General features: G+C 45.3%; 1 protein-coding gene across 1 annotated transcript; it reads right to left on the bottom strand.

Annotated features, from left to right (window-relative positions):
• Positions 1-334: 334 nt before the first annotated feature.
• Positions 335-19,565, bottom strand: LOC115327024. Its single transcript, XM_040213673.1, has 5 exons — positions 19,443-19,565; positions 8,605-8,756; positions 4,554-4,627; positions 1,228-1,305; positions 335-465 (listed from the first exon to the last, which is right to left on the bottom strand). Exons 1-5 carry the CDS (start codon positions 19,563-19,565, stop codon positions 335-337), a joined length of 558 nt encoding a protein of 185 aa, XP_040069607.1.
• Positions 19,566-21,363: the final 1,798 nt, after the last annotated feature.

The following is a 21,363-nucleotide window of genomic DNA, read 5'->3' on the forward strand; positions in this document are numbered from 1 at the left end:
TCAAATGTCCGAGCGCAATGTAGTGTATGAACATATCAAAATAATTACACACATAAATATAGCGCAACTCACTGGGTCTTCCTTATGTGATTGGTGTTGGGATGACGGAAAACTCACAAGAACATGACGACTACCATGATGTTGTACTTCTGACGCTGTTTGATTGCACCCATTGGATCGTAATTGCAGCTGCGCTCTAACAAAGGGTGAAACGAAGTAACAAAGATATTTTATTTAGTAGAGCAGACAGAAACTGAAAACGTCGGTGTTTGTAAACATAACCACCGGAAATGCCTTCTCGGACAGCCAATTTGTAAGGCATCAGGCTGATACTTCAGTTCAGGCAGCTTTCGTTGAAGCTGTAGTATTTTTGGCCTGTTCCGCAGAGAAGATCGAACACAAAATCGCAGCACGTTTTGTTCCTTGCCAGGGCGCTCTCGGGAACAAGGAGGCTGCACGCCTCATCTGCATGGTTGCAAAAAACAAAGTGTTTGTAGTACTTAGTTTTTGTAGTGTAAAATCCTGTAGGTCTGATTTTATTTTAAAAACAATAGTTTTCCTTTAAGACTAGGTAGTTTAATGTGCTATTTGTATTGTTGGAGTGTTAACAATACTCTATGAGAGAAAAAAGGGGCATAAAATCTGTTTATTTGGAAATTGGACAGGAATATGACGATAATTGCCTGAAGAAGTGGAGCAGCTATGCACACCAGTCACCTTGCTGTGTTTGGAGATCTTTGCGTGTCCTTTGTTTTCCTTGTTCCCCGTCTCCAGTGATTTTATTGTTATTCTTGTCCAGCTCACTTGCACCTTTGCATTAATTGCATTATCATCATAACCTTAAAATTTAGGCCGTTCACCCTTGTTGGTGTTATACTAGTGGCTGATAAAACCCGTTCGTTTTACTGACGTCTAACTCCTGGTTAGCTCAGTTTGTAGAGCGCTCCACTGGAAATGGAGAAGTCCCTGGTTCGGATACCAGCACCAGGCGTATTTTTTTGGTCGTGCACCAGTCACCTAGCAGTGTTTGGAGATCCTTGTTTATCCTTTGTCCCCCTTGTTCCACATCTACAGTGATTTTATCGTCATTATTGTCCAACTCGCTTGCGCCTTTGCATGAATTGCATTATCATCATAAGCTGGTCTTATTCAACGAAGAAAAAATATTTTTTCTCGTAGTTAAAATACGGAATGCATACGAATCTCTAACGGCTGAAACATACTTACCACTAGCGTATATGTTTCTAAAGACCGTGCATTCATGAGCGTCCAGGTACGCGACGTACACTAACAATGAAACGCTTTCTGAAAGAAAAAAAAAAAGAAAAACTCAATCATCATAAGTTCGAGCAAGGCGTCTACGTTTCTACAGATCACTAGAAGGACGAATCAATGCAAGTAAAATCAAGTCAAGTAAAAAAATACGTATTTTTGTTTATTTTGAAGCAAGTTGTTATTCTTTTAAAATATTGTACCAGGCAGGGGTCCTCAAGTATTGCATGGAAACTGTTGAAGTCACTCCCTAGTAATAAAGTAACGAAAAAAACTTATAATTCTTGTTTCTCACCATAACGCTCTGCTATTTAGTGCAGAAGTGTCCCAGATAGTGAATTTTGTATGTCAATATCTAAAGAAACTAGCTTGCCTACGTAAAATATAAGGGTATAAAACATTATGTGTCCGCCTGCAAACATCACATGTCTATATAACGCGACAGCTAGCAGAAGGCGGCCTCTGCCCTCGACGGGTGTCTGCATAGCGAAGGTAACCCGAAAACCCGTCTTTTTATCGGTTTAGTGTCTACTAATTGTGTTTTATTCGCAGAAATGAGAAGAACATGCCTGACAGTCAGAGCTAAAAACGTGCGAGAAATTATGTGCTTGTACATATCGTCTACTTTTGACAAAACTGCTCCCTAAGATCTAGGCTTTTAATATGTAAAGTAGAGAGCCTAGATCTTAGAAGTCAACTTATGCGACGAAGAGCTCAAATTTGTAATTTCATGGCACTTCCTGTGGCAAAGAATATAAAACAAGAAAACAAAACTAAAATTCGTATTGGCTTCGTCGACGGTCGAGGAGTGTACGCGGAAAGCGAGAAGTATTTCGGGAAAGCAAAGTTGGTCTCGCAACTTTCCCACAAATAGTATTACAAATATAGTGCCCGCCAACCCTGTGACCCTGATCAAGCATTTGTACAACTGACATCTTTTGGTTTAAGCCACTCAATCAAACATGTGTCTTTCGGAAACTGAATCCGTTAGTAGGGAACCCCCCCCCCCCCTCCCCCCGCCCTTCTTGCTGAAATATTCCGCCCGCCACATCAGAACGCGTTCTTATTCGCGGGAAGGTGAGGTACACATGCCGTCCTACTCTATTTGTTGCACGTGTCAGCTGGTCACGCGGGATGAAGAGCTCACTGAATGCGCCGTGGTGTTCACAATAGTTAGCTTTAGTAGAATTATTTTGACCGTTCGCTGGAGAGAGGGGGCCGAGTGGACGCGTGCTCATCCGTGGTTCTAAGAGACGGCAGGAGCTTCCGCTAGCAAAGGGAGGGCCTGGAACACGGTCTACTGAACGTCACTAAGAGGGAGATCCCCGTGCCACACGGGCAACTCGAATGCCATTTACAACGAATGACATTCGTGTGATCGACGAATCGGCTCGCGATCTGTCGCGCGTGGAACACCCCACGCTCGGAGTGTCGCGCGCTGATTGGCCGATCGTTCAAGTGTCATTACTTGTAAATGTCATTCGAGTTGCCCGTGTGGCACGGGTATAAGTCGATCTTTTTCTAAAGCCCGCTACCGCTGTGGGAGCGGGATTCAGAGCATGCATCGCTACAAATAGCTTGGCCTGAAAACATGATCTACTAAAACTATATATTATACTCCGTTTACCTTTAAAAGGGTACGAAAACGAAATGACGTGAATGCGAGTTCTGGTCCCCTCGCTTCAAAGTCGGCCAGCGAGAAGCGCAATGGATATCGGGCTCGTGACGTCAACAGTTCTTTCTCGGTTAAGAGTACTGTAGTTGCGAGCCTTGCTACTTGGTTGTGCCAACGCGGGAAAATCTCGCATAGCAGTAATACTCGAGGGCGAGAGCTCAAGGTCACGGCTTTGAAAGGTTCTCCGCACATCGAGAGCTTGCGCTAGAAATGCATGTCTCAAAGTCAGGAGCGCGGGCTAGCTCACGATTGTAGCTTTGGCTGCAGTTTCATCTTATTGGTGGAAGGCGAATAGTAGACGCGTTAGCGTTATCCGCCCAGTCACATTCAGGGCTATGTAACTCCACGAGCGAGCCATACTGGCGCTGCTTCTCAGGAACTCATGACGTCGTGGCATTCCAACAGAGTTGCATAAACCGCCACAAGACGCAATTTTGAAAACCGTTCATCCGTTTTAAAATTAATTTGTTTAAACTTCTTTGCCTGCAGCCCAGAAACACTAGTCTAGGCTGGGCTTCTTGGCTGTCGAAACTAGATAACCCACATCTAAACAATGAAATAAATGCTCACTGGCTTTTGCAGTGTTTTGGGCGTGCCTGTGCGTTCGCACTTCTGTTAGCAAGAGCAGAACGTTTGCGCTGAAAGCGGGGCTTCCAGTCTCAGAATAAGGGTGAACTTAGAATAGAGAGTTTCAGTAGATCGTGTTGTCAAGCCAAGCTCTTTGTAATGGGAGCTCGTGCTGCCAATTCGATGCATGCTCTGAAGAGGGCGCCTGTGCCGGTAGCGGGCCTTCGAAAACGATCTACTAACACTCTTTATCGCATCTCAAGAGAAAAGAGCTGTTTAAAGAACACAAAGCTGAGCAGAAACGGCGATATGCTCTGAATGGGGGGGGGGGGGGGGGGGGGGGGGGGGAAGGGGGGGGGGGGGGACCATGGTCGACGTGCCAGAAAGACGCCCCAAAAGAAAGAGAGCCTTTTGGCTAGGGATAGAATGGTGAACTTTCAGTGCCGACAAGCAATACTGGCGTATTTCGACGAAGTCGGCAACGAAGCACCGCCGAATCACGCCTCCCTTTTTTTCTTGCTTTTAACTCGGATAGGTTCTTGTTAGTTATTTTTGTATTTAAATTTGAATAAAGAAACACGTGAACTGTGAACACGTGAAACACGTAATTTACTGCCTTTGTATTAAATTGCAACGCTACGTTGACAAACATATGTTTGTTGTTAAGTTCCAAACGGGTTAGACATATTTAGTCAGCACTCTGTAATAAGCGCGCCCTATATATTGTTCAGGTTCGTTCACCCTGTGTTTTTGATATTTAATAAACTGTAGTGTTTGGAATAACATGATTTCCATTTAAACAATGAGAGGAGGCCGAAGAAGAGAAGGAGTCACGGACTCGTGCTTTCTCGGTGTGAGATCGAGGCACGCTCCCTGGACAGGACGCCCAGGGCCTGGACAGTCAACGCCCCACTGGCCAACGCCAACACGCTGTTCGTGTGACACGTAAACATTTTCTTTAACTTTGTTGTGCATTATTAGAAGTATGAATAAACACTGAAACAAGACTTTAGATACCAGTATTCTACAGGTTACTCACGACCTATTGCTTGGAAGTGGAGCACATTTTTCGCAGTGTATCCTTCAGATGACGAAGGGGTAACCGTAAGCTGCCTGCGAAGAGAGCGCAAAAAGAACCCGAAGAAAAGACTCGGGTTACTGTGTGTTATTTAGATGCAAGCAAGTTAAATCTGCGTGTCATTCGTTTAGTTTGCATGCCACAACAAAAACAGGATAATTACATAGATTTGCTCATTCGTATTTCTTGTCATATACTCCTATTAGATATATGCACCGTCGCTTTCAACTTTCGGCGCCACAACTTCCAATTTTAGCAGTAGGATATATAAGGTGTTATCAACCCCGCAGTTCGCTCTTAAGTCGGCTGGAACAATTGGCAACTGCTCCTAGTAATTTTATATTTTTGTTTTTTGAAAGATATATATTAGTGATGCAAATTACTCCGTGACATAGCAAGGCGCAGCGTTCTTCCCGTGAAAAAAAAGAAATATAGAGTAGCATTTTTGACTTTGTCAACGGTAGATTATGACGCCGACGATCGAAATATCGGATGGCTTTCTTTGTGGGGAAAGTTTCTGGTTGGAGCGGCGAGGCACACGCAAGCTCAATTAGAATAATGAAAGCCTGTGCACTAGAATTGTGACGTCATCAGAGTGAAATCGAGCGATAAGACACCGATTGGACAAAAGTGCCGCCGTCATCGTTCGCCTGGGCCTCGTGTCCAATCAACGCTTCGAAAGACGCTCGGCGTCGGGTTCGGGTCCAATTGCTGAGTTGGAGTCATCCGACTGTGATGACGTTCCGTGCAGGAAGAGTGGGGTGTTTAGAGTCCTTCATTATTCCAGATGGCGTTGGCACACGGCGGCGTCATCTGCTTAAAGGCTGATGACAAGACTCGAGATTCTGCAAGGCAGAAGATCGTCCTCACCATGAAGGGGGAGGAAACAGGGAACGGTAGCCAGGGTAGAAGGAGGGAGAGGAGGATGCGATTGAAAAGGGGAAAGCGCGAACTGATGGTTGGTCTTTAGGACCGAGTGCGCCATCTCCTTCCCGCGTCCGCATCCGCCGTTCACTGTTTGAAGGGTGGTCACATTCTTCTTCTCACAGGAAGGAAGTTTTGTCTCAAAATTTCCCGAGGAAAAAGTCGTCAGAAAAGTGGATATTTCATAAAATGTTTAAGATTGCTACCTGCTGGGCTCAATTTCCTTTTTTCCGCCGATTTTAGACTGAATTAATGTATCAATGATATATCCTATGCCGGGTGTTTTAACGAAGGATTTCCACGACCCCTAAAGATAAGGTGTTTCAGAAGGAGCTAAACTCTTTTCGCAAAGAAACTGCCAGCCATGGCGGACGTCAAGTATTGCAAAAAGTACATACTAATTAGCTAAATAATGAACTAAAATTTACTAAATAACTTTTTATTTGTGAAAGTAAATATATCCTTTATATGAATAACTTTCTAAGCCTCTTCTAAAACCAGTAAATCTACTCATATTAAAAAAAAAATGAAAGGCGTTCCAAAAATAAACAAACAAAAACAGCATATGTGGACGTTGTTTGTTCAGGTTTCGGTTTTTTGTAGGAGCGAATATTTGTCCAGCGGTCCTGTTCCCCGGTGACCGAGGCTCGCGAAGCTGCCGCCTTGCCTCCCTTGTGCGATGGAGGGAAGTATGACAGACGTTTGTTGAGCTTCTCAGCCACTGGGAAGCAAAACTCGCTGGCGCTAAGACGCCCCCAACTTTCTTTGTCTGTACGCATCCATTGAAAGGAAAATTTCAACTGAACAAGAACAGACATCGCTATGTTCGCGGGGTAATATTTTAGATGACAAGCATAGATTGTTAGTAAGCAGGAATTGAAATTTTGTACAAGTATAATTTTTAATTCAAGCCTCTACACTTTTTTTTTGCATTGCATTATAAGGGCCACGTTCACAAAATTATTCATCCCTGCCTTTCTTGAACAAAAAAGGTTCTAATAATACTCCGCAAGACATTATTTGCCTGAATATCTAGTTCGCATATCATTTTTTTTTTATATGTCTTTGAATACTTTTTATTCCACAGAATCTTTCATAAAGTTGGCAGTGTGCGTTCCGATAGGAAAGCGAAACTTAAAAAGGCGTCCTAATCCAGCGTTTCTTTTTTTAGAGCGATAGCTGTTTTATGTGCCTTTCGCACAACCAGACATGTCTCTTGTTGATGTTGTATATGTAGTTGCTGATCTCGCTGGCGATCTTGAAAAAAGATCGCAATGCCGCCCGCGAGAATCGAACCCCGGTCCGCCGCGTGCGAAGCGGGGGCGTTACTACTGAGCCACGCCTCAGCATGAATAACTCAATCAACACTTAGGTTTTTTGTAGTAACCACCACCCAGTGCACGCGCTCTCTAGAAAATAAAAATATAGCCGATATCAAATTGCTGTTCTAGCGCTGTCAATGTCAAGGGCCCCTGCTGGGAGACGCACTTTCGCGCTCTGTGGAACAAAAAGGAAACAAAAGCGTTAGGAACAAAACAGATGTCTATTATGTTCCGAACGCTTTTGTTCGCTTATTTCACAACCCCACGGTACGCGAACTCGACGACGATGCCCAATAACTTTGCTGTGACGTGTCGCAGCTATACCAGTGACTCAATTGTGGATTAACACTGACTGCTCAATCTTTTAGAACCCCGTAAAATGCGGCTCCTCTTTTAAATCTTTCTAGAATGAGTTGAATTAATGGATTTGATGAGGCTTAGCAAGTTTATATTTGAACCTTTGTGTTTAATTTTGCCACTTAAATTGTTATTTAGTAATTTTTATTTCCTTACTAAGCTAATTAGTTTGTTTCATGAAAGTCCTAATGTCCGACGCGGCTGGCAGTTCCTTCCCGGGAAAAGATGTTCCTTCTTTTCTGAGCCCGTTTATTTCGGGGATTTGTGAAATGCTTTGCTGAAACACCCTTTATACAGCGAATGCCAGACTTAGTTTTGAGCCGAACATTAAAAGAGCGCGTATGGCTTCTATACGGGCGCGAGAAACTTAACGGTTTACGCAAAATGCATGAATCAATTGAAATGTTTACTTCACCACTATAATAATATTAATGTTAATGAGAATAATCTTTATTGTCATGTGCTCAAAAACAGCCCGAAAGTGGTGAACAAAGAACGAGTAAACGGCAAATTGACAAAAAAATAAGTAAAACACACATCACAGATAAATGTGAATCCCTTGCAATTGCTTGCGGTAAAGAGGAAGCGATTGAAGGGCCGATACAAATTTTTGCGAAAAATGCAAAACCCCAAATTGAGTACAGTTAACGAATTAACGCTATCTATAATCTGTCATTTCTACAGAACACGAATCACGTCATGCAACGACCAGTTACGTTATTTTATAAACAAAAAAGTTGGTTCGGCCAGTTTCGTTTATAAGTCACCTCACAACAGCTTTCAGAAAAATAAAAAAAAAACGAATCGTGCGGGTTAATTATAAGCCCCGGGAATGAAGTTTCAAACAAAACCTTATGCAGCTATACCAACTCGGTTCTATGCATAACATAAAACACACTAGTTCGTAGTGGTTGCGGCTTTGGAATGAAACCAATCAGAATAATTGCATTTTCTTTGAAGTTGCAGGTTCATATGTTTGTTTCGCGCTCTCATAAGCGAAGAAAGCCTGCAAAGATGTTTTGTGTGACAAAAAAAAAAATACTGTAACATTCGATATCTGAAATTAACCGTGCATAAGTATTTAAGAATGTCAGATTGCCGTGAAGTTAAAATGGCTGATCTAAAAAATAAACACGTCTTCATTCTGACATTCTCGTTTAGACTCGCAGGTATAATCGTGCGCAGCGGGCAACTTCGTAGAAGTGGTCATTAGAAATAATTCAAATTTACAACATGACTTAATTTAATCTACTTGAGTATCATGTTCAGTTTTTACGTTTCTTCGTGAACGTTATTTTTCATAGATATATTAGATTTAAAAAAAAATCTCTACAATATAAGTTGCAAAATTTTACGATATTTTTGTTTAATGCATTTATTGTAAAAAAATGCATTAAGAAAATACTTACACTGAGCTCTCCACAGATTGCCATAGCAGTGGGTAAGATCCATTTACTTCGGGACCCTGGCTAGAAAACCTAGGACAAAGCACATCGCCAAACGCAGGGTCGTTCTCATAGTTCCTGTACACACTGTACCACGTCTCCTGAATGGGCAGGACCTGCACATATGAATCAGAAAAAAATGTCGAATTGTTTTCAATATACATATATTATATCGCGTATCATCAGCATAAAAAACAAACAGTTAAATTGAATTAAATAAAAAAAATCTCCAACCGCAAAACCGGAAAAATAAGTTTCGACGGTTTGAGGCCTACGTGACTTCTTCTTCAGTTGTGGCTATAGGTCGTGTAGGGCAGTCACAGGTTCAACCTCTTCGTCTTTGTAGATAAGACAACACTATTTCGTATTTTGAAGTAAGCAGTGTATTGGTCACTGGGAAATCACTAAATTCCTTTGCAAGAAATCACGACATTCCTTGCAAAGAGTTCCCAGCCACCTACATCGGCTGGGCATGTTCAGATCGCAAGCATACGTGTCACGCGATGCGCGCGGCATAAAACTATACGCAGACAGTCACACCTGGTAGTCAGCATGGGAGCTACTCAGATTAATTAACACAAAACGAAACTGAAACTAGGTTACGACAACTCCCTCCCACTTAGGATTAGAATCACTCATGTCCAAATCGATCAGGCGGACGCCTAGTTCTGGTACTACGCCTGAGTGTCACACCGACATGAGTAAGCGACCCTGAGTAAGCTGAATGTGGTGATGTATTAATGACCACATCTGAACTCTGAGTGTCCGCATGACCGGCTTGAACCATGGCGGGCTCAGAAGGAACAAAAGCATCACATACATCAGCATCATGAGGCAAAGACATACGCGCCTCAAATGGCATTTCAGAGCGGCATTCTTAAAACGACCGCCTCAGATGGTCAACATGCACAAAACGCACTGGTTCGTTCACCAACACCAGATAAGTCATTGGAGACTTGACACTCTTGATTATTCCTTGTCATCACTTCACAGTTTCTCCACGCACCGTTCTCACGAAAAGCGGTCACCCACCGAGGACACTTTCGGTGCACACCTTCGCTTATCAACGGCACACTTGGTTTTCTCAACCTTTTCCTGCATCGCCATTTTCATGTCAGGTTTTACAAGATACAACCTCGTCCTTAGTTTCCTGCCCAAAAACAACTCAGCGGGAGTTTTTTCTGTGAAGGTGTGCGGAGAAGTTCTATACGCAAAGAGGAAGTTGTCAAAGCGATGTTGCATAGTCCTTTTCTGATTATGCTGCTGGTCCTCTAGGAGTTGTTTCAACTGTGATTTCTTTACTGTTTGAACAGCCCGCTCTGCTGCGCCGTTTGATTGTAGATGATAGGGTGGGGTGAGGGTGTGCTTCATTGCTACGCAAAAAATCGGTGAACTCTTTCGAGCGAAATTACGGCCAATTGTCAGTGACAATCTCTACTGGTAGTCCATGGGCTGCAAACTATCGCCTGACTGTCTCGATGGTTTGCTGCGCGGTGGTTGATGTCATTATCTTAACTTCTAACCACTTCGAGTAAGAGTCTACCGCAAGCAACCAAGTCTTGCCTTCCTTCTCTGCAAACTCTAAATGTACCGTTTCCCACTTGTTAGTGCACCATCGCCATGGCTGCAGAGGGGCAGGCTGTCCAATCGACACAACGCTCTGGCACACACCGCACCGCTTCGCTACATCTTCAAGAGCTTCGTCCATGCCTGGCCACCAGACCATGGATCTATCGACTGCTTTCATCGTTGTGATACCCATGTGTTGCTCATGCAACAAGCTAAGCATGTCATCTTGGAGGGACTTTGGGACAATTATTCTGTTGTTCCACACAAGACAACCCATGTCGACAAAGAGCTCAAACCTTCGAACGAAAAATGGCTGATACTCATCAGATACTTTTTGAGGCCATCCTCGACAGGTCATTTCTCGTACAGCACTCAAGACTTTGTCTTTTGCTGTTTCCCGTTCGACACCTTTCGAGGTTACTGGGAGTTCACTCGCAGGTGAGAAATAAAATATCTCATCTGAGTTGTCAGTCGTACTGGGCAGGGGTAAGCTTGACAGGCTATCAGCGTTAATGATGATTGTCCCCGACTTGTAAACAATGCGGTAACTGTAGTCTTCCACGAATATCAGCCAGCGATGAATGAGGGCCACAGCCACTGCACTAGCGGGTCGCTTAATGACAAAAAGTACCGTCAAGGGCTGGTGATCCGTTACAACCTTGAAGGTTCGTCCATACAAGTACTTCTGAAACTTTTCAACTCCAAACACAATAGCAAGCGCCTCTTTCTCGATGTGGGTGTAGTTACGCTCTGCAGGCGACATCGATCTCGTTGCGAATGCATTTGGTTTTTCAACACCGTCTACTATGTGGGACAACAGCGCGCCAAGACCATACGCCGATGCGTCACATGTCAGCTGAATCTCTTTGTGCACATCATACAGCTCAAATATCTGACTCTCACAAAGAAGCTTTTTACACGCGTTAAAGCTGTTAGCACATTGGCTTGACTATTCCCAGTCATTGTTTTGTCACAGAAGGGCGTGCATTGGCTCAAGCAGAGTAGCCAAATATGGCAAAAATCTTGCGTAATAGTTTACAAGGCCCAAAAATGCCTTAGGCTAGGTCAGGTTCGTTGGTTCGGGGACTTTGCGAATCGCCTCCACTTTTTCTTCTGTTGGATGTAATCCTCTACTATCCAGCATGTGTCCTAAGTAGTGTACTTTGCTCTGAAAGAACTTGCATTTTCTAACATTCACTCGGATGTCGTGAGTGCTCAGATTCTGAAGCACCTGCTCCACGCGGGTGTAGCATTCTTTGTGGTCTTTGCCAGCAACGAGCGCATCATCCAAGTAACAGGCGGTATCAGGTATACCTTGCAGGATCTGATCCATGACTGCCTGAAACATGACGGGTGCACTTGCTACCCCATACGGCAATCTCCGGAACCTGAGCAGGCCCATGTGGGTGTCCACAGTTAGCAGCTCTTGTGCTTTCTTGTCGAGTTCGAGTTGCAAGTACGCCTTGGAAAGGTCCAGTACTGTGAAAGCAGTGCCACCAACTAAGGACGCAAAATTGCCCTTAGGAGCAGGCAAAGGGTAGTGGTCTACTTTATTTGGGGTTCACGGTCACGCGAGAGTCACCACAGAGCCGAACAGCACTGCTCTTTACCTTTGTCACTATAACCAAGGGCGTAGCCCAGGCACCCTGTCTCACTCTAAAGATGACACCAGCTTTTTCTAAGTCTTTGTTCTCTTTCTCAACCACCTCCGTCAGAGCGGAGGGGACTGGTCTTGTGTTACAGAACTCGGGGTTTGCATCCTTGTGCACAACAATGCTACCTCCTGCAAACACGTCAGGAAACTTTTTCTCTCAAGGACTTTTCTTTGTTGAGAGCTTTTTCTTCGTCCAGTGAATTCACCTCCACGAGCTCGGGCCAGTTCAGTCTGATTTTGGCAAGCCAATCTCGGCCAAGAAGAGTCGGCATGCGTCCCTCATACTGGTTCTTAGCTATCGCTAGCGGCAGGTTGTACGTCTGTGCGTTGTACTCTACTCTGACTTCTACGCTACCTTTCATAGTCACTGGCGTTCCGTTGTACGTAATAAGTCGCATATCCACATCAGGGCACTCTACACCCTGGAAGTGTTTGATGAACTCCTTCTCTGTCATTAGCGATACAGCCGAACCCGTGTCCAGTTCTATTGGAACCTCTTTACCATTCATGTTTACATTTACAGCAAACGCGGGACTGTTTGCTACTCGGAATGAGGGCTATGATAGACAGCAGGTCTGACTCCGGCTTTCCTGATCCTTCAGGTTCTGAATTTTCTTATTAAACGTTATGCACTGCTTTCGTTTTGCACATCTTAGCTACGTGGCCTTTCTTAGAACATTTAAAACGTGCAGTGTTTAAGAATGGACACGTTCCGGGAAATTGCTGATCTTCGCGTCGATAGCAATTGGTACCGACAGACTTTTGTCGATTATTTTTCGAAGCTACCATGTGGTTGACTCTGCGTCCGCTGTTGTGCTACTTGGTACATACAGCCTTGCTTTCTCGGCTTGTTGAACCGGCGTTGCCAGTTCACGTCGTCGGTGCTGTGCGTGGACGCTCGTAGCATCTCCTTTTTGCCCTTGTCTGCGGCTTCCATGGCAAGCAGACGGCAGCGAATGTCTTCGCTTCAGAGCCCGGCAATCAAGCGATCTCGTAACGCCTCCTCTAGGAAAGTTCCGAAAGCGCAAGTGGCTGCTAATGTTTTCAGGGCGACGACAAAGTCGGAGATGCTTTCTTCGGGACCATGGTCACGTCGATGAAATTGGTAACACTCCGTGACGACCGATCGTTTTGGAGCGTAGTGCTTTCGCAGCGCCGCAACCGCCTGGTCATATCCGGCTTCTGTCGGCGTTTTCGGTAGAAGTAAGGTGCGCAGCGTCACATAGGCTTTCTCGCCTAACACGGTGAGAAGAACGAGCAACTTCTTGCCTTTTGCAACATCGTTCGCCGCTGCATACAGCTCGAACCGCTCAGGGTACATATTGATTTCGCCCGAGTCTGGGAAGAACTCCGGAAGCTTCCCCACAGTAGTTGAAGCAGTCGACGTCATCGTCGTCATTTTCCCATGATCCCATCCGCGTCGCTAAATGTTGTATCGTTCGATGAAATGGGACGCCGGGTACTCAAGGAGACATCGCAGACATTTTTATGTTCCAGAGCACAAGCATACGTGTCACGCGATGCGCGTGGCATAAAACTATATGCTGACAGTCACACCTGGTAGTCAGCATGGGAACTACTCAGATTAATTAATACAAACCATTGTACCATTTTCCTCATAGATGGCGCGAAAAATTTCCGGAACAAATGAGTTGCATGCTCCCAGATGCGCATGCAGGTCGGGCCCTCGAGGTGGGCTCGGGCCACGGGCTGTTCGGCGCCGATCTAGAGCTAGATCTTCTTCGCTCTGTGTGAGCCGCTGCCGGAAGCGGCCAACGAGTGGAGCGAGATACGAGCCAGTACAAACGTAGATTATAGTGGCTTACATAACGTCAAATAGGCTCTGATTTCCGATTGGATTCGAAGTTCCAACCACGTTCGAAATTCTCTAAAGCGCGACCGTCGGCGAGGTCCACACTTCTACGTGGCGTGTCAAGAGCAACAAGAAGTAACCGCTTCCCACCCGTGAACTGTACCAAGGAGTTCTCTGTCCATACAACTGGTGTGGCTCTACTAGTCGTCCACAATCGCGCGCCAAGTGCCCAGCAGCTGACAACATTGGCAATGGATATGGCAAGAAAGGACATTTTACGTCACTCTGCCGGTCAGCGAAAAACAACCACTCAAATACACCAAGCCATGTTGCACATCGAGGAGGTCTACTCTCCTCGTAGAACCCTAAAGTTGAGGGCGCTGCTGGCAAATGCAGACTAAATTCCTTTGGTAAAATTCACGCTTACAAGTACCGCCAACCAGTGTTGTGGAAACGTGCAAGACACGCGCCAGGAGCGGGTGCTCTGCTGCCATTCGCTTCCAAGGGCCGCTCATTTCAGTGCTGCGCCGACAAATGCTTCCAAGGGCCGATCGAGACACGGGCCTCGTGCACTGGCGCACTTAACAGGCATTTGAAATTTTAGCGGACGGCCAATCAGCGCGCGACACTCCCGGCGTGGCGCGTTCCACGCGCGACAGATTGCGAGCTGATTCGCCGATCACACAAATATCATTCGGTGTAAATGGCATTCGAGTTGCCCGTGTGGCACGGGTATTACAAGACAAGCGCAAACACATCAAAGGGCTTTAGTCCTGCCAAATAAAGGGGAATCGGTGGCCGAGTGAGCTAGCGCACACCAGCTCGGAGCACGTGGAGCGTACGCTCGCCCTGAAGAATCAAGGGATTCTGGGTTCAATCCCCACTCCTGCTTGTTTCGATCTGGATGAGCATTGTTGCGTGCGGTCGTGTATCACTACTGCGTGGTACAGGTTAAATACTCCAAGCTAGCGGCTGTACTGCACTTTACTATATTGCTCGCCTACGGCTGAGAGACAAGTCGCCAGTTGAGGCAGACTAACTTCAAGTAGAATAAACACACACACAATCACAAATGAAGCACGCACGCCAATGTATCTTTGACAAGCTTGCTGGAACTCGGTCCTTTTGAAGTAAGCACGAGCGATTGTAAGCCTGTCAAAGATGCACTAGAGTGCGTGATTCATTTGTTTGAGGCGTGTCGGTGTTTGTTGTTTCTATTAGTAACTCTCGTTGGACTTGGGCTTGAGCACAGCGATACCGCAACTGCCCAGAGCGGTAGTACAACAGGGAGCTCGCGTTACTACTTCGAAGCGTGCTCTATCATAATAATCATCGTAAACTTTAATATTCAAAAAGTGAAAGGACCTTGCGGTCCCTGGTCGGTGCCCTTAGTACTGCAGGGCTCGGTTGGCCGCCCAGATTCGGCGGGCTCACTCAACCAGTCGCTGCTGGTCGCCGAGCTTTGTGCCGGGTAGGGCCGTCTCCCAGGAGGAAAAAGTGGGAGAAGAAAGGGGGTGAATTTCCAGATGGGAGTGGTACATGTTGGTGCAACTTGTCCCAGGAGCAACGCAACGTGGCCGCGGTAGGTAAAGCCTTGGAGAAGTTGCGCCATTCATTCTTGTGGAAATTCTCGTGACACGTGCCGCGCCACGAAGAACATGGCGTCTGAAATCTAGCTCAGTGCTGCGCTGTGTCGCCATGATCTTCCCAAGGCCTGCACGTGGCACGTGCCTCTTGTATCGACACACCTGGCGCAACTTTTACAACATGAAGGGGCTTTAGCGGCAGACAGCGGTAACGATCTTTCTAAAGTCTCATAAACAGTTGTGTTTGAGAGCGTTTGTGTGTGTTTGACTGCGTTGCAGCTGCGAAAAACCAGGACACCCCTGCTTCGTATGTCGCGTGTCATGATACTTTTCCATGCTTCATACGAAGCATAGATGTGCAGGTAACTCGCTCTCGTTTCTTGGCCCAGTGTAGTCAAACCTACTAAAGCGCAACTGTGTGTATGGGCATTCAAGCACCCTATTATGCATGGCATTAATTCTTACTGTTCGTCAGAATCTGGTTTCGGCGGAACTTGCAAGCATGGATATGTTCCCCGTGTTATCAAGGAATACGACCGCTCTCACTGATGTAACGCGTAAAACCTAAATATTTGTTTGTAGGTAAGTATTCTTTATTTGCGCTCGTAAGCACAGGCGCCATAGAGAGGCATGCAGCCCGAACAATGAATGCCTGAGAGGCCCGTATAGGGGGTGATAATGATAATAGAGTGCGATAATAATGTGGGACACTATGTAGAGTGAGGTATCACGAAGGAGGGGTCTAAGTTGATCGCAAGTGTGTGGCAGCTTCGCTACAAAGTTGCGGAACCTCGCGTTGGTCACTAATGGGCACGTTATTCTTTTTTGCAACGTTCAAAAAGTGCCAACCAACGGAGCCATAAATTGTAATTTTTTTGTGTGTATCTTTATACAGCGGGAAGTTAGTCAGCCCCGAGGGCGTCGTGTCTTCATTAGAGATGAAAGCCACTGCTTGTCTGACGTCTTTAACCTGCATCACGCAATGGTGATACATGACAGCACACCGGTACGATGCTCATCCAGATTGAAATGAACAGAGGCGGGAGATAGAATCTACGATCAGTGAGCCTTACAGCGCGAGCTTCCGCTACACGTGCTACCGATCCCCGAGCAACCAGACATCGCGGTCGCATTCGAGCTCGAGAGAAAAACAGCAAAAAAAATAAAATCTCCGGTTTGAGGCTTTTAGTACTTGTGTCGCCATCTCGTTTAACACATTGGAAATAAAATTAACAGGGTAATTTTATTTACACAAATACGCAAATACAACATTATTTTGTTTTCTCGTCGGGGTTTTAAAATTAAGACGAGAGGCACCCCTAGTGCATACGGCTAAGCGTTTTGTCGCGTTTGTCTTCTAAATAATTGTATTTTCAAAAATGCTTCAAAACGCGCTCAAAGCAGTCAAAACGGTCACATTTCAGGATTTTATTAAAAATCTCCAGCGCTTTCAAGGAAAAACTCAAGGGTCGTACAACTAGGGTGACCACCCGTCCCGCGACTCGCGGGACTGTCCCGCATTGAGGGTCTCGTGTCCCGCGTCCCGCGAGAAATTCGAAAATCTTCAAAATGTCCCGCATTTCACACTGTCGTAAAATTCATATCGTAACTTACGGTGCTGCAAAACAATGCGGCACGGGGAAGCGCGGAGGTCGCTTGTACTCGTGTGAATCGAAATGGTACGCCATTTTCTATCTAAGGATTGCTTGCGGGAAGCGACCGTCGTTCTTGCAGGAGAACCGACGCGCATGCGCCGTTGTGCCTCTGCCTTTGGTGGCAAATATTGTAAGAAAAATTGCTCGCTAAGTCTTTTTAATTTGTTTTTATTGAAGACAGCCACACTCGCAACGGTCAAAAAAGAACACAATGTTAAAATTGTTTATAGGACCACGTTGATCAAAGTAAGCGTTGACAGGAAACAATAACCGGAAAAAGATTTACTGTTTCTTATTTCCATTTGATGCATTGAGTTGTGATACAGTCGAGTTTTATGTTTTCAACTTCGACACATTTAATAACGCGTTTGCATGAAATAAAATATATCACTGGGAGTGGAAATTATTTGAGCTCAATTGCTGCAATACAATTGGTACAGGATAATAAATGTGTTAACAGAGCGTCGGTTCGTTGTGTGCATGTTAATACTTTTCCTCTAACCTCCCGCCCCCCCCCCCCCTTTTTTCCCTGCGTGTCCCGCATTTCGCTAGCAGGAAAGTGGTCACCCTACGTACAACCTTCATTATGTCTTCAAAGTGACCTCAAAAAGAATGAATACTCTCGTACATTCCTGAAGCTCAGGTTTGTGTAGCGAAATTTGCCCATTGAGTGACGAGCAGTTGAAAAACCCTTAAGTGTCCTCTAGGCGACGTTTTCGACGTCGTCCTAGGCATCGTCCTCTATACGCCATTCTCGACGTCGCTCTTGAGGTCGTCCTAGAGGCTGTCCTAGAAGTCGTCCTAGACGTCGTTCTTAACGTCGTCCTAGAGGTTGTCCTAACGTCGTCCCATGGACGTTGTTTTCGATGCCGTCCTAAAGGTATTCCTTTGGTTCTCGTTCTCGACGTTGTCCTAGACGTTATCCTTAAGGTCGTCTTAGAGTTCGTTCTAGAAGTCGTCCCAGACGTCATCCTTGACTGCCTTTCGCCTTCCTACATGTAAGCAGTCTTAAGTGTAGGCCGTGTAATTTTAGAGCGCAGCTCTTAGGCGCCCGATTCTGGCTTGAGCGGCGTCACCGTCGGCGTCGGCGCCGCCAACGGCTATCCCGACGGCGATAATTAGTTTCCGCGCTATACAGATTGTGTGCGTAGTTCTGTGCGATATGCAGCGATAGTGCGCTCGCAAAATTAGCTAGCCTATTGCCGCGCCCAACGTACCGAAGCTTTCTTGTAGAAGCCTCCCCAGAAGACAACTGTTGATTCTGTTTTTCGTTCCTTTCGAACCTTCGACATGTCCCACTACCGCCACAACCGTTCCCGGAGGTTCTCTTAACCTCCTCAATAAGATACGTGGTTTCGGAAACGACGGCCACGCAGTGCGGCAACGCCGAGGACCCTCTAGCAGCCCTAGCTACGCCGCCAGACGCAAAAACTACGACCGCGGCGGGACCTGAGAAAGCCAGATCAGCAGCCCCGGCAGCGGCTACGACGATGTTTACAGGGCGCTACGAAGGTCCACCAGAGCGCGACGTCGCCAGCAACAGCCCCAGGGGTACCCACTCGTCCTCTTCTTTCTCTTGATCCCCTTCATCTTCCAAAGTCTGAAGTCACCATACCAAAAAGCTTGCATAGCACTCTCCTTACAATTGTAGTAGTAGTAGTTAGTGGTGAGGGTAGCGGAAATTGTAAACAAGGACATGACTGCGCCTGCTGGTGCCTTCTTGCGGTCAACGCCATTTTTGTTTGTTGTAAATTTTTGCTTTCCTGGATAATGTATAGGGGGAAATATAAACGGGAGGAAAAAAAGCTCGAAAAAATAAAGCTGGAGAAAGGAAGTTTTTTGTTGTTCCTTTTTCGTCGCCGGTCAGCGCGCTGTTGCTCCCCTGGGCACGGAGCGTCCAAGGTCACCGTGCCCAGGAGAGCACACGCGCTGACCGGCGGCGAAAAGTACGGAGCAGACGAAAAAGGGAGCGGACGATTGGCCTGCATTCTTTCGCATTCACAACTCATAAGGAATGCTTAGGTGCACCTCGATCTTTTTTCAGTGCTTTTTATGCCTCATACTATCGATACTAAAAACGAAGCGTCGAAATAAACTAACTAAATACGAGCGAAGATAGATGCTGACAGTGTAGGTCGTGTGGGACGGCGCCCTGCGAAAATGGCGACATAAGGAGGATAGGCCCAGGGAGAGAGTATACGCATGCGCAGAAGCTTACTGAAAAAAGGTTCATTGTGCGTTGTCAGTCCCCTCGTCGACTGAGCCGTCTCCTTTCTTCTGCGTTTTCCTAACACCAAAGACGATGCTAAGGACGAGAACGAGGAATCGCTTACGTTCATGCGAACAGAAAAAAACATGCTGAACGCGTCACCGTTATGGCTCATTTACATTGAATTTCATTAGTCCTCAAGTACGCTGCTTAGTAGGCCGTCCGCAAGGAATGCCAGCTACAAGAGCGCTATTCGCGCCGCAACTTCTAAGACTGTATACAAATGCACCAGCTGCATGCTTCTAAATCCACGTACCGTAGAAGCGTCCTGGTACTTCCCAAGTGCTGGATTCAACTCGGGATAAGGCGGGCTGTTGCTTGAGCATCTTGGAGTTAGGAAAGCTGTGATGGCCACCAAGCTTATCAGTATGGCTCCCATTATGTACTTTTTTTAAAGAAGTTCCTTGTCCTTTGAGCGCTGCACATATTAGCGGTCCCATTTATAAATGAAGTCCAGCTGATTTTTTTTTTTAATTTTTTTTCGATACATCGTAGGGTCAAAGGACCGAGAATGGCGTTAGTTCAGCCCGATTTTTTGTGCGCTGGAGTTCTCCGAATGACAATGACCTCTCTTGAGCTCATAAATATAGTTTCATTTGAAAACGCGACACGTTTATGTGCTCGTGGATGGACATGTGTTCAAATAGTGGAGTCAAAATCTTCAAAAACATCCTGTGGGTAATAAATTTCAACCGGATACCGCAGCCCTTTGGGTAGTATTTATGCAATTCCAAACACTGGAACAGCACTACCTAGATTTATTATCTTGGAAGTGATAGTTGCCGCCACCTTTCTTCCAGAGTTCATAGACCTTTTTGTTCTGGGTGTGTACATATAACAACGGCCATGGGGGTCTCATGTACTTTTTTTTGTAATTATTTTTATATGAGGATGAAAGCATATTGACAGAAGGATACGTACCATACGTTAGTAAGACACTTTGTAGTATTTGTGAGAAAACTCGCGTCTAGGAGGAGGTTGAAAGTATGACTTTCCTACTTAAGGTGCAACCCTACCGTGCATGCCGTTTTGCTTCATCTTTGACGGTTTAGAGCATTCTTTCGATGTACTCTACACCCATAAATGTGAATGTTAAAATAACTCTTTTGTAACTATACTTATATCTCTAGATGTAATATTTATTTTTAGTTGGTTTTTATCATTTCATTTTTTATAGACCAGAGTTCGTTTATATTAAACTTTTTTTTACTTGACTTTTAATGTCCCAATGTCCACGATAATTTACGTTGGACATATTGTATTTAAAAAGGAAGCAATGAACTGTACAAAAACTAACATATTTAAATTAAAAAGAAAGTGTAAAATAGTGTTTTCTTAGTTGACACATTCGTGTCAACTAAGAAAAATAACGAGAAAATAAAGTACGAATCGTCTTTTGATATCACATTTTTTTAGAAGCAGCATATGGATAAATTACACATGAAGTTCACAATTCAATCACAAACTTTTCCCTTTCAGTTACGGCAAGTTCCAGTTTTTTTAATATCAAATACAGATGGCGACACATGTTCAAGAATAGCTCGATTTGCCTTTGTCGTCATGCACCACTTGGAACGCCGCATGACAGACAAAAATTGCTCTAGATGTGTGGGTGTCAGATGCCTGGGTGCCCGCAATGAGCGAGCTATAGATGTGTAAAGAACAAGCGCCAGGCTGCGTATGGATCGCGGCTGCTTTTCTGCGCGTTTCACTGTGCGGCGGTTGCAATTCCACCATGTTTGCACATTCAATTTTTTTTTAAATATAAATTGCTGAAGTTATTTTTGCAATCACACTATGGTTTGTCGGAATGGTGCGACTATATTTTGTTTCATGACCGTTTGGCTGGCCATTAACCAAAAATAATAATAATAATTAAAAAAAATACTGGTGACTTCGAGGCAAAGCGCTGACCTATGCCTCCCCATTTGGCGGGATTTAATCCCCTCCGAGCTGCCCACGATCCGACTGACGCCTATTAGTGCTGTGAAGGCGCCTTGCAATCGCTATTTCGGTTCCATGACAAAATATCTCTAGTTGGTACAGAAATTAACGCGCTCTTTATCTGCTGGGGCGTGTTGGGTACCCTCCGTTGGGTTGACCCCAAGAACTGAATTTTGACGTCGATTTACTTTAGATCAGGACGCATTTAGCACTACAGGGCGTTGAAAGCAATC

The sequence above is a fragment of the Ixodes scapularis genome, unplaced genomic scaffold (genome assembly GCF_016920785.2).
Source record: "Ixodes scapularis isolate PalLabHiFi unplaced genomic scaffold, ASM1692078v2 ptg000830l_1__unscaffolded, whole genome shotgun sequence".
Lineage (NCBI taxonomy): Eukaryota > Metazoa > Arthropoda > Arachnida > Ixodida > Ixodidae > Ixodes > Ixodes scapularis.

Excerpts from the sequence above, each read along its gene's own strand:
- LOC115327024 (XM_040213673.1), bottom strand. The coding sequence starts at position 19,565 with ATGGGAGCCATACTGATAAGCTTGGTGGCCATCACAGCTTTCCTAACT. Across the intron at positions 1,306-4,553 it reads CCACTTCCAAGCAATAGGTC|AAAGCGTTTCATTGTTAGTG; the intron begins GTGAGTAACCTG and ends TTTTTCTTTCAG. Across the intron at positions 466-1,227 it reads TAGAAACATATACGCTAGTG|ATGAGGCGTGCAGCCTCCTT; the intron begins GTAAGTATGTTT and ends GCAACCATGCAG.